This window comes from Oryx dammah, unplaced genomic scaffold, assembly GCF_014754425.2.
Source record: "Oryx dammah isolate SB20612 unplaced genomic scaffold, SCBI_Odam_1.1 HiC_scaffold_29, whole genome shotgun sequence".
In the NCBI taxonomy this organism is placed as follows: domain Eukaryota; kingdom Metazoa; phylum Chordata; class Mammalia; order Artiodactyla; family Bovidae; genus Oryx; species Oryx dammah.
The window spans coordinates 76,733,897-76,750,287 of record NW_024070213.1 but is presented as its reverse complement, the minus strand read 5'-3'; the positions used below and the strand labels follow the sequence as shown (position 1 = coordinate 76,750,287).

The following is a 16,391-nucleotide window of genomic DNA, read 5'->3' as shown; positions in this document are numbered from 1 at the left end:
AATTCCTTTTGAACTAAGCCCCTTCATTTCTATTTTGTTCTGGACCCCACCTCTCACCTAGAATGCAAACACAATTGCTTAACTGCTCTGCTTGGTGCAAACTCCTACCTAACTAGTTGATCCCCTGCACTATATTTCTAAAACACAAATGTGATCTATAATTCCCTTTTAAGTCTTCTAAGACATTCTCATACTCCTCAGTCTGACAAACGAGACTCTTCACAGATTACATGTATCTCATCAGCCTCACGTCCCTCCCTGCACTACTGACTCCAAACACGCTAAGCTCTCTGCTCATCACAAACACATTTCTTTTGATATAAATTTTTGCATTTGCACTAGCTAAGTGGAATGCCGTTGCCCTTTTCTACACCAAATATAATGCTACCTTAATTCAAGGCATAATATAAAAAGCACCTATTCGGTCAATAAAGACTGTAGGTAGTCATAGCATACATGTGTACATCAGACATAGGTTGAAACATTGACAGTTTGCTCTAACATCACCACAGCCCCACGAGACAGGTGCAATCTTCACGTCAGAGATGAGAAAACAGCCACAGAAGTGACCCAGTAACTCTGCCCAAAGTGAACAAACAAGAGTCAGAGCTGGATTAAAATTTAGAAGGTCATGGACATGGCCGTAAATCCCACAAATAAGCCAAGCTTCTCTCTGTGTTCCTATGGTGGGTGGTTTTCTTCCTATCTCTGTTATGGTACTTTTCTTATTAAAATGAAATTATCTCTTTAAATGCTTTTTATCTCTTTGTTGGGCCGTTCAATTCTGTAGCCACTAATTGCATGAGGCTACTTAAACTCAAATTTAAATTAAGTAAAATTAAATAAAATTAAAATTTAGCTCCTCACATTTCCCATGTTCAACCACCACATATGGCTACGATCCATGATTTTAAACATGCACAGTATTTCATTGCAAAAAGTTATATTAGACAATGCTGCTGGACTGTGGACTTCTTCACTGCAGGAACTCCACCTCAGCTGTCTGAGAGTTCTCTAGTAGCCAGCAGAGCAGTAAGTGCCCAATAACTGTCACATCAGTTAACAAATCAGCCAAACAAAAGTGATTCATAAATTAGCCTCTAATAAAGTATCTGAAATGAACTCTAAAACACAGTACAAACTTCCCTAAAAACTCAAAATTCTCAATGTTATATGGAAGAAATTAACTAGTCTTTTGCAAAACACACATCAAATTTCTTAACTGTCTGCATGCTGCTAATCTCAACATATTAATATTGTGAGATTTTTTTCAAATTCATAAACCACCTGTCCACCACCAAATGAAGAATAAATCTTCACACACTCCCCAAAAAAACTCTCAAGGATGAGTTTAAAATAAATCATGATTAAGACTAGTTTGGAGTAGGAAATGACAAACTACTCCACTATTCTTGCCTGGAGAATCCCATGGACATAGGTGCCTGGTGCACTACAGTCCATGGGGTCGCAAGAGTTGGACATGACTTAGCAACTAAACCGCCAAGACTAGTCAGCACATTCTATTACATATTTTAATTAAAGGCTCTGTCTGGTGAAGTGGTGAGGACCTTCAGGCCTTTCCTATCCCTCTTTCATTCTCTAATCTTCACCCTCTGTCTTCCTTTCTCTTTCTCCTAATGGGCCTTCATCACTTGGCAGGGATTATGAAAGCGTTTAAAATCTTACCACCCACATCTCCAGCTCCTCTCATGCTCTCCTCCTAGACCTCTGCAATGCTGCACAGGCTGTTCTCTTGACCTAAAGGACCCTTCTTCACACATTGAAAGAAAGCCTCCCTATCCTTTCTGATTAGCTTCCCTGTAAGTAGTCTTTCTTCTTAGAATCTTACATCATAGCAAGTGTCCAGCACAGCAATGATCACAACTGTACCACAGCAACACTTTTTGTTTCCAGGTCCATTATCCTTCAAGCAGAATTTTACTCAGGGAAAGAACATGACATGTGAAATAAGAACCTGTTTCTACTGCTTTTTGCTGAGGCAATCTCTCTGGTTTCAGGGTTCACTCAAGGGATGTTTTGAGGATTATGCTTTTAAAAGCATATGAATTATTTTACATGTTAAACCTAGCATTTAGCAAGCACAAACGAAGAAAAGCTATATATTTTTATTATGACATATTACTATCATCATACTCTAGAACATGTTTTATAGAAAATACATTAGAGATATAATGGAGAACAAATACTCAGGACAGGACACGTATGGCTAACAAACCAATGGGAATATGAGATGTGGGATCAGATCAAAGGAGCAAAGCTGAGGACAGAAATTAAATTTGGGAATAATATACAAGGTGATGTTTAAGGCCAATATGTTGGGTGGTATTTTTGAGAGAAAAAGATTAGAGAAAAGGAAAATGGATACACAGAATTTTGGAAATCATCAATATTGAGATTATAATATTATATTTTTTTAATTAAAATATATTCAGTAAATGGTTTCAATTATTTTTTAACTTGTGTCAACATTAAAAATATGTGCATATATACTACCTGAAGTTAGGAGAAGATCTAAGGCCTTCAATCCAACTGTTATCAGGTTGACACTGGCATTATGAACCGTTAGCATTTTAAGAATCAATCTGTAAGTAAAAACAAAAATCAAGATCATCCTAGATGTTTACTCTTTTAGATATTGTCTTTTACTCATCTACATTTTTACTTTATCTCATTGCACTTCACTCCCTATATTGAAGCTAGTGTGTTTTTTCCCTATAAACCTGAGCCAGGCTTACAATGATTAACAGGGAATTATTATGAGTCTCAACAGAAAAGTTATAACTTTTTCCTCAAAATATTTAAGTTCAATTATTAACTATTTCACTCTATTCTATATTCAAAGTAATATAGAACTCAATGTACTAAGGGATTAGTCATTTTATATGTGATACAAACTTGTGAATTTTATGTGACATATTTATGTATTAAATTATAGAGATACAATTAAAATGTTAGCTTGTATACAAAAATTAAAACCATTTGAATATTTAAATTATTGATTTTTTACTATTTTTAAAAGAGAAGTTGATATTACAGAAAGTGAACCTAGTGTATCAGTAATATTCAGTTAGTTCAAATACATTTGATTTGAGCCCCTGAGTTATTAATTTTAAAATACACAGTCTGTAGTCTATTCCTACTCAGGGCTGATTAATTTTAAAATATACAATCTATAGTTTATTCCTACCCAGTGCTGCTTGGCTTTCTATTGTTAGAAAATAGAGCTTCCATGGCTTCACTTAGATTCAGGAAACTCGGGACATGGTCTCTAGCGATAAGGTAAGGAATTGAGAGACTCCTTCAACTCTGTTAATTATCCTCCTACCTATACTGCCCCTACCTCTTCTTGAATCATTCCCACTATTCCTGACTTCATTACCACAAGAGATTTCTCCATAGTACTGTAAGCCTTTAGAGGGGAAAAACCCTTGAATATAACGAGATATGTTTTACAATACCTATTGGCTGGAAATGATCTAATATACTCCACTATACAGAAGAGTGTGTCTATATTGTTCACACCACTTCTGGCCTAAAGGAGGGGTGTAATAAATACACGATGGACAGAAGATGAATAAATGATAAGTGAGCAAATAAATGAATGAAAAGAAACTTCCTGCAGAAACATTCACATAAGTTAACTGGAACATTCAGTTTGTACTAAAATATGACCAAGTAAGTTTTCTAAGTCTCCCTAAAGTTACAGATTACAAAGCATTGGGGATTTTGGAAATTTTCATCCAAACCAAGGGACACATAACATTATAACTATTAATTGCAGGCATATTTTGCCTAGTTCTTCATTAAATGCTATATTCTTTATTACTGACATAGAATTTCAGGGATTAGTTTGGAGATGAGAATATCTATTAATTGTAAATAGTCTCTTTGCAAAGCACACTCTTTAATGCTAGAAACTGACAAACAGCAACTCATATTTATCAAAGATGGAAAAATACACAAGCATAGGTATACTCGCCTATGAACAAACAGCTTTTATTTGTCTAAATTTGCAGCCACGGTTAAAACTAACACAGATGTAAAATTTAGTTTTGCATTAATTATGTTCTCCACAGCAATATATCTTTGGAAATCACAGTATTCACTTTTCTCAGGTAAAGAAAAATTACATTAAGTATAAAGAACACCTAAACTTGATGACAGAAGATATTTTATTAAATGTCAAGAAACAAAAATGTTATCCAAAGTTTTCCAAAAAGGATTTTCTTGTAAACACAGGAAAAATTGTTTTAACTAATTATGGCTAAAGAAGTAGTCTCATTTAAGAAGTCATTGTGTTGAAAATTGCAATAACATAGCTAGTAAATAGCTACCAGGATTTGGCTGCAAATGTGCTGAAAAATAATTTCTTCTTTTTCCTTCATTTTGAAAGCTGCAGTTTAAGCTCATTAAATATATACATATGAATATACATAAATGTGCTTTTTAAAGACAGTAAAGCATATATTTCTAAATCACTATTCAGAGAACATTTTAGCTTCCATAAGTTTGTTTTGAAGAAGTAGTGGTTTGTGTCCTGTGCGCGTGCTAAGTCGCTTCAGTCACGTCCTGCTAGGTGCAACCCTGTGGACTGTAGCCCACCAGGCTCCTCTGTCCATGGGACTCTCCAGGCAAGAACTGGAGTGGGTTGCTGGGCCCTCCTCCCGGGATCATCCCAACCCAAGGACTGAACCCAGGTCTCTTCAGTCTCCTGTATTGGTGGTAGGGTTCTGTATCACTAGCGCCACCTGGGAGGCCAGTGTTTTGTGTCAATTCTACCATTCAAAAGTTAAAAAAAAAAAAAGAAAGAAATCTTTTATTCACTTGAATTCACAAGCATTCATCAACAATCTACAATTTAATCAATTGTATAACTATTATTATATTATTAAAATAATAACAACACCTAACATTTTACCTCAAATGTTAGCTTTCTAAGCTGTCTATAAATGTAAATCATTGATTCAAGGAAAACTAGATGTATTTTAAAGGATTTTTATCAGTTTGGCTTGAAGTGCAAATACAATGTATCAAGAAAAGGGCTGTCACACAGATATTTAGTACAGTATATTTTTACATACTTACTGGTGAACCCCAAGGACTTCCCAATCATGTCCAATATCATGGGGTCCCATTAAGCTTTGCATTGTATTTGGACAGATTTCTATTAATTTGCATAAAAGTGACCAACCCACCTAAAAATAAGAAAGGCAAATATTCACATTTTAAAACAAACACACATATATGGAACATATTTAGTCAAAAAATCTCTTCATTATTAATAGACTAGGTGACTATTATTTTAAAATAGTTATTTTAAAACTAAATTATACTAAAAAGGAGTATAACAAAATTATACTCAAAAAGCAAGTCATATAATTAGAAAACATATTTCTCCAAAAATTTACTGAAAAGGCATACAAAAGTAACATTTCTGAATGATGAAGGAAACAGACTGCCTATTGTCTAAATAAAAAGCAATAAAATAAAACTTTAAAAGTAGTTTTAGAAGACATACCAAGACTATGACATACAAGAAAGGCTAGTCTCTGGGCTTTGTACTTTTTAAGGCACATCCACCTAACAGAATTTATTTTAAATATTTGAGACTTTACTTAAAAGAAGAAATGAAGTAGTTTGGAATTAGGAAAAGCCAGAAATTTTGACAGCCAACTGAAAATTATCAGGAAAGACTGCTCCCCAGATAATAAAGCTAGGACAAATGGCAAGAGACGTAGCACTGTCTGATGACAGTGTAACATCTTTCACAGGTAAAAGAGAAAGGCACTATGAGATGGAGAGTAGGTAGAACTTTTCAATGGACTCCTCTAGACTTCTTCAGAGTACCTAAATATGGGTTGATGAGGTCAAGACATCACAAATGTCCTTTAAGTCTTTCATATTTCCAAATGAATTATGATTTTACTGATGCCTTTTAAATATACCTTCATTCAGTTCACTTATACAAGTGATGCCAGATTGAATAAGTTGCTCTTTACTTTTGAAAAATACATTTTTAAATATTAATGATATTTTAATTCCAGACTGGAGATTAACTCACTCTTCCTGCCATATATTTCTCTCCAAATGTAAGGACTCTTCAATTCTTTCTACTATGTTACAAAACTACACTTGATATGGTCAGAAAAAGAAGATGCATAGATATTTAGTTCTACAGATTAATGGAGAAGTGCCTAACCATGATGTGTGATAAATACCAAAATTTAATATGAATTTTGAAAGCTGGATTCACTATCAGCTAGAGTTGCTCAGGGAAGAATATTACAGAAAAAGTGTGACGAGTCAGATTTCAAAAGAACTATAAATTTGGTCACTTAAAACAGTGAAATGGAAACTTCTAAAACTGATAAGCTATGAGGAAGAGAAATAAGATGCTAAATAGTGAGGAGGCTGCCAGAGAGGGGCCTACTGCTAAATGTGACTGAATGTGTGAGTTGGAGCTGAGTGGCACAGAGTTGAATGACCAGGGGAGAAATTTCTATGCATCTGAAAAGGAATAATGGCACACATTTCCTAACTGTTTACAGGAATAAACAAGGGGTATTTAATATGATAAAAGTGTTTATACAAGAGTTCTTTACAAATACTATTTCCAGATCTTTTCTGTATTAAGCATGAATTGTTTTACTCTGTCATTACTTCCTCTTACACAATTTCAAATTCCTTGAAAAGGAAGCAATTTTTAACAGCTATTTTTACCTAAATTTGAGTAGACATCCTCCTCCACATAAGCCGAACAGATATTGACAATCCAGATGCCATAGAAACTGGCTATTTCTGTGCTTTCATAAAATATATCAAGATTTTTTCATCTAAGTATTTCAAAAGTAACATTTGGAACAGTTTCTGCTGGGAAATAAATCATAAGTCACACAGGATGCTATACTCATCTCTGCACCTGCATGGCTGACTCAAGGAGAAAACCTGTTTTGCTTTGGTTGGTGAAATAGCAGCATCAGTAAAATTGCTTTGCAAAAAGACTGAAGCAACTGAGCTTCTATGATTAAATAGAATCGCTAGCTGCAAAGTAGAGGTAACAACTGATCCATTAATGTATTCAATTCAAAGCTTATCTTTCGAAAAAAGAAACCTCCCATCTTGGACAGTCGTAATACAATTATAATTATTCTGTAAACTCAAGTTATCTAATTAATGCACAATGGGAAACATCTAGGGTTTAAAGAAAATTTCAGTCACTTGCATATATTTCACTCACATCAAAGATGGAAACTGTGTGAATAAAGTAATGTAAAACTGAAGAACACAGAGAAATGTTCAGATGACTTGCAGGAAAAGAGATTTATAAGACAAATAGCCTAACTACCAATTGTCTAGAGACTATGATTTATTAAGGAGAACTATTAAAGTATGAAAAGACATTGAAAATAAAAATTCAGAGTCAGGAATGTCACGTTAAATTCTGAAAACAAACCTTGATGTTCATTTTTGAAGGGTAATTTAATTCCCTAAATTCATCAAGTGCTTTTACTTCAGTACTTTCAGTTGATTCAATGTATAAAGCTTTAAAGTATATCTATATTAATTTTACCAGTAATATGCATAAATTTGAAGAAGACAATATTTTCTTTTAAGTAGAGTATTAAAACATCCCTTTGATAAGATCAATGATAAATCAATAATGTCAGTAGGCATAGCATGGCCACAATATTTGTACCAAACCACTATACTCTTTAATTATATAAAAAGTTTGTGAATTCAGCACCTATTATATTATGAAAAAAGCTTTTGAAGTGTGTGAAACTTGAGTTCTGACTCTGTTACTAGCTCTGTGGTCCTAAATGAGCTACTTACTCTGAGAAAAAAATATTCAGTGAGATTTCTGAGAGGGAAGCAGATTTCATCAAGAATCAAATGATAACTACACAAACATAATGCCTTTTGCAGGTTAATATACTGCACTGCAACAAGTAATTCTATTCCATTAAATCACCAAATCAAAAGACAATTCCTTATTTTCTTACATACTTTGTCTTTGGTACCTACTGGGCAAGGATATTGAATGACATTCATAACTACCCAAAATAAACATGTCTGGGATCTAGCAGTTTCTAAAATGAATAAAAATTAGGAGGTGGGTATGTTGCAGACTCCCTTGGATTCTCAAGTCTACCACTAGCTCCTCTGCAGACGAAGCCTACCCAGGGCCTAGCTGTTCAAAGTTGTACCTGGCAGAGGAGACTCTGCCAAGAACAGAATACAAGGAATGGAGTCTGACAGACAAGGCAATTTTGAACACCAAAGCAGAGGCAAGTAAGAAGGATGATGTGGGTGGAGAGCAGCAAGCACAAAAGGCCAGTGCGGGAGAGTGAATGTTTCATAGGCAAAATTTCAGACACTGGGTGTTAAAAGAATAGTGTCTTTATCATGCCTCCATTTTTTTCTTGATCTTATTTGCTAACAGCCTGAAAATCAATAGTCAGATGGGATATACTTCAGTTGAAGAAAAATAAAAGTAACCATTTATCTCACATATATATATCTTCATATAAAAGAAGCTAGGCATATGATTCACCAAAGCTAGACATAGCTGGACACAGAGATAAGCATAAGATAATTGATACAGATGCAGAATCAGATAATTCTTACATCGGTCTAGCCTCTCAAGTAGATATTAAGAAACATTGCACCTCAATAGAGTTCAAGGTTCAATTCTCTTTCCGTTTAGAATCTAATGTGCAAATGAGAAAACTAGCACTACCCAAATCTCGAAATCTACAAAGAAGTTCCCCAAATCTCAAAATCTACAAAGCAAGTTAACCTTAAGCAGTACTTTTGTTTTGATGGTATATCAGACTTAATTTTCATCTTAAGGCTCCTTTTCAAATATATCTGATATACTTAACAAATTTGAGGGTTTCCTATGACACAGGTTCTAAAAGGTTCACTTTTACATTCATTTTATATGAAAATAGTTGAGAAGTACAGATTTAAACTTACAAGGGGATCATAAAACATTACTCTCTTAAGATAATACAAGGTGTACTACCACTAAAGGTTAGAAATCTGTCTTCAAGTTTAAAAAAGAAAACCTTAAACCTATGAGAGTTTGCCAGTAACTTCAATTCATTAATTTAATTATTAATTCTATTACTGTTCATTATTCCTCTTTCCCAAACTATTCACAATGGTATCATCTCTAGAACATGCTGTACATTGAGAAGAATCAGAATAATTTCTTTGAAACACTTAGGAACAAATCTAGCCAATGAAAGAAACCAAACCTCAACCCATTATTCTTCCCCTCCCATCACCATCCATATTCTGTCAGTTAATTATATAGTTACATCTTAATGACAATTAAGGAGCACAGAGTAGGCCCTCTTACACCGTTAACATTTGATAATGATTTAACAATGCTTCCTATCTTAAAACCACAGACAGTGGTTCGTCAGGACAAATCTCAGAAATAACCCTGAACTCTGGGTACAAAGTATCAGTAGAAAAACACCTATTTCCGAAGAAGGGGAAATGGGCGAAATGAAAGCAACTCTTTTACCTGCTGCACACTTGCGACTCTCATATACGAGTCCAAGACGATCAACAGAGGCACGTGGACATTTTTGTCTTGAAATAACTTGGAGGCTGGAAAAGAAGGGGGTTAGGGAAAAGGAGCAAAGTCACGATTCATGGCACCCCTTTTAAGTCTGAAGGGGAGGGAGAAAGCAGAAGAAGTGAGCGCAAGACCTTCCTAGAATTCTAGAATTGTCAGGTCTTTTTTGCCCCTAGAAGTAGAGAGCTTTCGACTTCTCAAGAGTGCAGGTTTGTGCGGCCACAAAGTTGGGAGGAGAAAGTTTGTTAAAAAGGCCTGGGAAAGCGGGAGGGGGTGGGGGTGGGGGGGGCGGCGGGCGGTGCGAGCGGTAAGGAAGTTTCCCGACAAAAGATTACCGTGATCGGCGTAAGTAAACACCAGCATATCCTCCAGGATTTGAACCAGCGTCTCTATCTGTTTTCCTTCCTGGACATTGTTCAGCCTAACTATCAACTTCTTCAGAGATTCCTCGTCCTCCTCTTCGCACCCCTGGCAGCTGCCACTGGCCATGATCGACCCTGCTCCAAACCGGCCGCCCCTCCCGCACTAAGGCAGGCCGCTCCGGGAAGGAAGGAGACGAGCCCAGCTCACCGGCCGTAGCCAGCACTCACAGCCAGCCGCATCAGCACCCTCGCCCGCCTGTTTATGCGAAGGCGGCGGCTCCCGCCCTCTCTCGGAGCCCTCCTCCTCAGCGTCCTCCACCCCCACGCAAGGCCAAAACCCCGAGCAGGAGCCTGCAGGAGAGAAGGCCGAGGTGTGGCCCAGCGCAGAACCTTGCCGGGTGGGCAGGACTCAGCTAGAGCGGCCCGCCCGAGTGAGGCCGCGCCCGTGTGCCCCGCGCGGGCGAGTCGAGACCCTGGCTGGGCGCAGCCTCCCGGGACCGGATCCCGCCTGCCCCGGTGGTGGGGCCGGGAGTCGCGCAGGAAGAAACCGACTCAGCGGACTCTGCCGAACGCCCAGGCCCCTGGCCACTTCAGAGGCCCGGGAGGCGTGCGGTCCTCACCCCGGGCCACCCCCTGACCCGCCAGCCTGGTGTGCAGCCCGCGGAACGTCTGGGAACTAGGAAGAAGAAAAAAGCCGCCGCAGATCTCCAGATCCAAGAATATAAATCGGGGCCTTGGGAAAAGAGAACGCCGCCCAGTTGGCCCCTTTTAGGAAAACGTTTTCTTTGGAGTTCCCCCTATTGGGAGATGAGGAATTCCCACCCCACCCCTCGCCACCCCCCCAGGATGGACATAGTTAAGCAACCAAAATGTGCTTTTCTATGGTTGCTGCGACTTGTTTGTAGGAAAGGAGATAAAGACATTTTTCCTGTTAACTGAGTCTCTGTTGGCCAAAAGGCCACGAAAATTAGCTTTTGAAAATTTGACTTTACACTAGGTAAGATTCTGAAAATTGGGGCACACCAAAAAGTAATGGATTCTCATTGCAATTAAAACTAAAGAGAAACAAACACGTGGTAAATGATATGCACAGGTGACAGATACAAACCTAAACACTGTTCTGTTGATATTCAAAATTACTAAAGTGTTTGAAAAAAAAATTATGGTAATGTGTTTTTCAAGAAGAGAAACCTGAGCAAAAAAAAAAGAAAGACAAGGCTGGGCAGAGATGACCTATTGCCTTCAGATCTGTCCTGGAATAGGGGTGAGGTCATTCACAAAGAAGATTGAACTGGAAGTTAGTACTTCACAATTTAAATCCTTTTATTTCACTTCCGGTACCCAGTTCTGACGACAATTTTGAAATGGGTAAGACAGCTACTTACCCTTCTTTTACTGATGAGGAAATGGAGATTTAGAGGAGTCTTTAAGGAAAGCATTGTTGGTTGATGTCACAGGGTTGGGAAGTTGAGTCAGGACTTAAAAGCAGGTAGATGTCTTAACCTCAAACTGAAGGTTCTTTATACTCTACCACTTTAATCAAGCCATGGCTGTGTTTACCTTAGGGCTTCCCTCATAGCTCAGTTGGTAAAGAATCTACCAGCAGTGCAGGAGACTCCAGTTTGATTCCTGGGTCCCCTGGAGAAGGGATAGGCTACCCACTCCAGTATAGTTAACAGAATGAAAAGGCAAACTTCAAGCACAAATTCATAATAGAAGTAGTGTTCAGTGCAAAATCAAATGGTGCTGGAACAGTTCACTAGCTTCCTGGGAAGAAAAAAATAAAACAGACATTGCTAATTGCATCAAATTACCAAAACAAATTCCAGCTGGATTAAAAAGATAATGAAAGTAACTAAAAATAAAATGTAAATTAACAGTTATTTAATCTTGGTATGCTGCTAAGTCGCTTCAGTCGTGTCCAACTCTGTGCCATCCCATAGAGGGCAGCCCACCAGGCTCCCCCCGTCCCCAGGATTCTCCAGGCAAGAACACTGGAGTGGGTTGCCATTTCCTTCTCCAATGCATGAAAGTAAAAAGTGAAAGTGAAGTTGCTCAGTCGTGTATGACTCTTCACGACCCCACGGACTGCAGCCTACCAGGCTCCTCTGTCCATGGGATTTTCTAGGCAAGAGTACTGGAGTGGGATGCCATTGCCTTCTCCCAATCTTGGTATAAGGAAACATAAAAACTAAGAAAGAAACTACAGATTGATATATGTGACTCCATAAAAATTCAAATTTCCTGCAATCAAAGAAAACATAAAACTAAAAAAGCAAATGGCAAACTGAACAAAAAATATAATACATATGACAAAAACAATTAGGCTTAATCTTTTAAAAGTTGTTACAAATCAGTGAGGGGAAATCACACTCTACAGGTACTCCAGAAGAAAAATGGATTAAATTTTTGAGCCAGAAATTCACTGTGAATGGGTAATAAGTATAAGAAAAGTATATTCATAATTATACAAAAATTGAATACATAGTTATAAAATGTAATTTTCTGTGTATATGAGTGTACAATAATAAAAATGAGAGAGAGAACTGGGAATACATTCCAAAAATATTTTTAAAACCTTTATGAAGAAATTATTAAACTATATTAAAAGGCATTATTAACAAGATATAAATAAGTGAATAGGCCACATCAATTAATGAGAAGTTTAACTACCAAAAAGATGCCAATTACCCCACAGAGTAATAAAAAAACAGACTAATGAAAATCTAAGCAAGATAGCACATTTTTTTTTTCCAATGAAATGGACAGGCCTAGAACAGAAGAGACACTTTTGAAAAAGGACAAAGCAGAATTGCCCAATTAGACATTGAATCAGGGAGTCTTAACTGCCTTTATCAGTTTGCCAATGTGGAAAAAGCACCTGACAATGTCTTCCTGTGAATTAGAAAAATGTGCACCTCCTTCTAGGCAGACACAGTTCTGTATCAGGGTGCACAGAGGCAGGATTTGGACTTCAGACTCCACTCATCCTGTCACCCTGATGTCCTAATGCAAGGTATATGAAGCAATGTGTTGACTGTTACTATGTTGTAAGAGCTAATCTGTGCAAAAACCCAATGAAAGAGTATCTGGGACCCAGAAACATACCCTTACATATATGGAAATTATATGAGAGATGTTGCAGTGTGTAACAGTGGAAAGAGAATAGATTATTTATTTGATAAATGAATCTGAGACTATTGGTTGTAGGAAAAAATATTTAAAACTTTACCTCAGACATCATATTAAAAAATAAATTCCATTGAGCAATTTTATATGAAAAACATAAATGTTTTGAAAGTTTTGAGGGGGAAATGAAATTTTATGACATTAAGATACTGAAAGGTAAGACATACTCATAACAGTTCATAAAGGAAAAGATTAACAGGGAGCCCAGTACAGGACTCTGTGACAACCTAGAGAGGTAGGATGAGGGGTGGGGGGTGGAAGGGGGGACTCAGGAAAGAGCGCACATATGTATACTTATGGCTGATTCACGTTGTTGAATGGCAGAAACAACACAACATTGTAAAGCAATTATCCTCCAAATTAAAGTAGAAAATAAATAAAGGAAAAGACTGTTCAATTCAAATATATTAAAATTTTAAAATGTATACAAAGACCCAACCAACCAAGTTAAATGATGACCCCAAGCTGAAGTTTTTTGCAACACACATAACCAAGAAAATGTTAATAAGAATATGTTAAAAATTATCATAAATTGTTAAGAAAAAGATAGTCTAGTTTGTATATGTGTAAAGACATAAAAGGCATTTACAGAAGATGAAATGCCATTTAAATCTATCAAAGATGCTCAGCTCAGTTCAGTTCAGTCGCTCAGTCGTGTCCGACTCTTTATGATCCCATGAATCGCAGCAGGCCAGGCCTCCCTGTCCATCACCAACTCCCGGAGTTCACTCAGACTCACATCCATCGAGTCAGTGATGCCATCCAGCCATCTCAGCTTCTGTCGTCCCCTTCTCCTCCTGCCCCCAATCCCTCCCAGCATCAAAGTCTTTTCCAATGAGTCAACCCTTCTCATGAGGTGTCCAAAGTACTGGACTTTCAGCTTTAGCATCATTCCTTCCAAAGAAATCCCAGGACTGATCTCCTTCAGAATGGACTGGTTGGATCTCCTTGCAGTCCAAGGGACTCTCAAGTCTTCTCCAACACCACAGTTCAAAAGCATCAATTCTTCGGCGCTCAGCCTTCTTCACAGTCCAACTCTCACATCCATACATGACCACAGGAAAAACCATAGCCTTGACTAGACGGACCTTAGTCGGCAAAGTAATGTCTCTGCTTTTGAATATGCTATCTAGGTTGGTCATACCTTTTCTTCCAAGGAGTAAGCGTCTTTTAATTTCATGGCTGCAGTCACCATCTGCAGTGATTTTGGAGCCCCCCAAAATAAACTCTGACACTGTTTCCACTGTTTCCCCATCTATTTCCCATGAAGTGATGGGACCGGATGACACGATCTTCATTTTCTGAATGTTGAGCTTTAAACCAACTTTTTCACTCTCCTCTTTCACTTTCATCAAGAGGTTTTTTAGTTCCTCTTCACTTTCTGCCATAAAGGTCATCTGCATATCTGAGGTTATTGATATTTCTCCCAGCAATCTTGATTTCAGCTTGTGTTTTTTCCAGTCCAGCGTTTCTCATGATGTACTCTGCATGTAAGTTAAATAAGCAGAGTGACAATATACAGCCTTGATGTACTCCTTGTCCTATTTGAACCAGTCTGTTGTTCCATGTCCAGTTCTAACTGTTGCTTCCTGACCTGCCTACAGATTTCTCAAGAGGCAGGTCAGGTAGTCTGGTATTCCCATCTCTCTCAGAATTTTCCACAGTTTATTGTGATCCACACAGGCAAAGGCTTTGACATAGTCAATAAAGCAGGAATAGATGTTTTTCTGGAACTCTCTTGCTTTTTCCATGATCCAGTGGATGTTGGCAATTTGATCTCTGGTTCCTCTGCCTTTTCTAAAACCAGCTTGAACATCTGGAAGCTCACGGTTCACGTATTGCTGAAACCTGGCTTGGAGAATTTTGAGCATTACTTTACTAGCATGTGAGATGAGTGCAATTGTGCGGTAGTTTGAGCATTCTTTGGCATTGCCTTTCTTTGGGATTGGAATGAAAACTGACCTTTTCCAGTCCTGTGGCCACTGCTGAGTTTTCCAAATTTGCTGCATATTGAGTGCAGCACTTTCACAGCATCATCTTTCAGGATTTGAAATAGCTCAACTGGAATGCCATCACCTCTGCTAACTTTGTTCGTAGTGATGCTTTCTAAGACCCACTTGACTTCACATTCCAGGATGTCTGGCTCTAGATGAGTGATCACACCATCGTGATTATCCGGGTCGTGAAGATAGGATACTGAATGAGGAACTCCCCAGGTCAGTAGGTGCCCAATATGCTACTGGACACCAGTGGGGAAATAACTCTAGGAAGAATGAAGAGATGAAGCCAAGGCAAAAACAATACCCAGCTGTGGACGTGACTGGTGATAGAAGCAAGGTCCGATGCTGTAAAGAGCAATATTGCATAGGAACCTGGGATGTCAGGTCCACGAATCAAGGCAAATTGGAAGTGGTCAAACAAGAGATGGCAAGAGTGAACGTCGACATTCTAGGAATCAGCGAACTAAAATAGACTGGAATGGGTGAATTTAACTCAGATGACATTATATCTACTACTGCAGGCAGGAATCCCTCAGAAGAAATGGAGTAGCCACCATGGTCAGAAAAAAGAGTCTGAAATGCAGTACTTGGATGCAATCTCAGAAAATGATGGAATGATCTCTGTTTGTCTCCAAGGCAAACCATTCAATATCACGGTAATCCAAGTCTATGCCCCGACCAGTAATGCTGAAGAAGCTGAAGTTGAACAGTTCTATGAAGGCCTACAAGACCTTTTAGAACTAACACCCCAAAAAGATGTCCCAGGGGACTGGAATGCAAAAGTAGGAAGTCAAGAAACACTTGGAGTAACAGGCAAATTTGGCCTTGGAATGCAGAATGAAGCAGGGCAAAGACTAATAGAGTTTTGCCAAGAAAATGCTCTGGTCATAGCAAACACCTTCTTCCAACAACACAAGAGAAGACTCTACACATGGACATCACCAAATGGTCAATGCCAAAATCAGATTGATTATATTCTTTGCAGCCAAAGATGGAGAAGCTCTATACAGTCAACAAAAACAAGACCAGGAGCTGACTGTGGCTCAGATCATGAACTCCTTATTACCAAATTCAGACTCAAATTGAAGAAAGTAGGGAAAACCGCTAGACCATTCAGGTATGACCTAAACCAAATCCCTTATGATTATACAGTGAAAGTGAGAAATAGATTTAAGGGCCTAGATCTGATAGATAGAGTGCCTGATGAACTATGGAATGAGGTTCGTG

The 16,391-nt window shown here is 38.0% G+C and overlaps 1 protein-coding gene across 2 annotated transcripts in view; it reads right to left on the bottom strand.

The window, feature by feature from the left end:
• LRRK2 (leucine rich repeat kinase 2) overlaps positions 1-10,262 on the bottom strand; it is a 223,726-nt gene extending 213,464 nt beyond the window's left edge. The window contains exons 1-4 of one of the 2 annotated variants that reach the window (XM_040233495.1): positions 9,949-10,262; positions 9,560-9,645; positions 5,107-5,216; positions 2,515-2,603 (exon numbers count right to left, since the gene is read on the bottom strand). In XM_040233495.1, coding sequence (XP_040089429.1) covers positions 2,515-2,603; positions 5,107-5,216; positions 9,560-9,645; positions 9,949-10,102 — 439 coding nt within the window. In that variant the 5' untranslated portion in view covers positions 10,103-10,262. The remainder of the gene's footprint in view (positions 1-2,514; positions 2,604-5,106; positions 5,217-9,559; positions 9,646-9,948) is intronic. The other variant, XM_040233496.1, reaches the window with a different exon arrangement.
• Between the last annotated feature and the right edge of the window lie 6,129 nt (positions 10,263-16,391).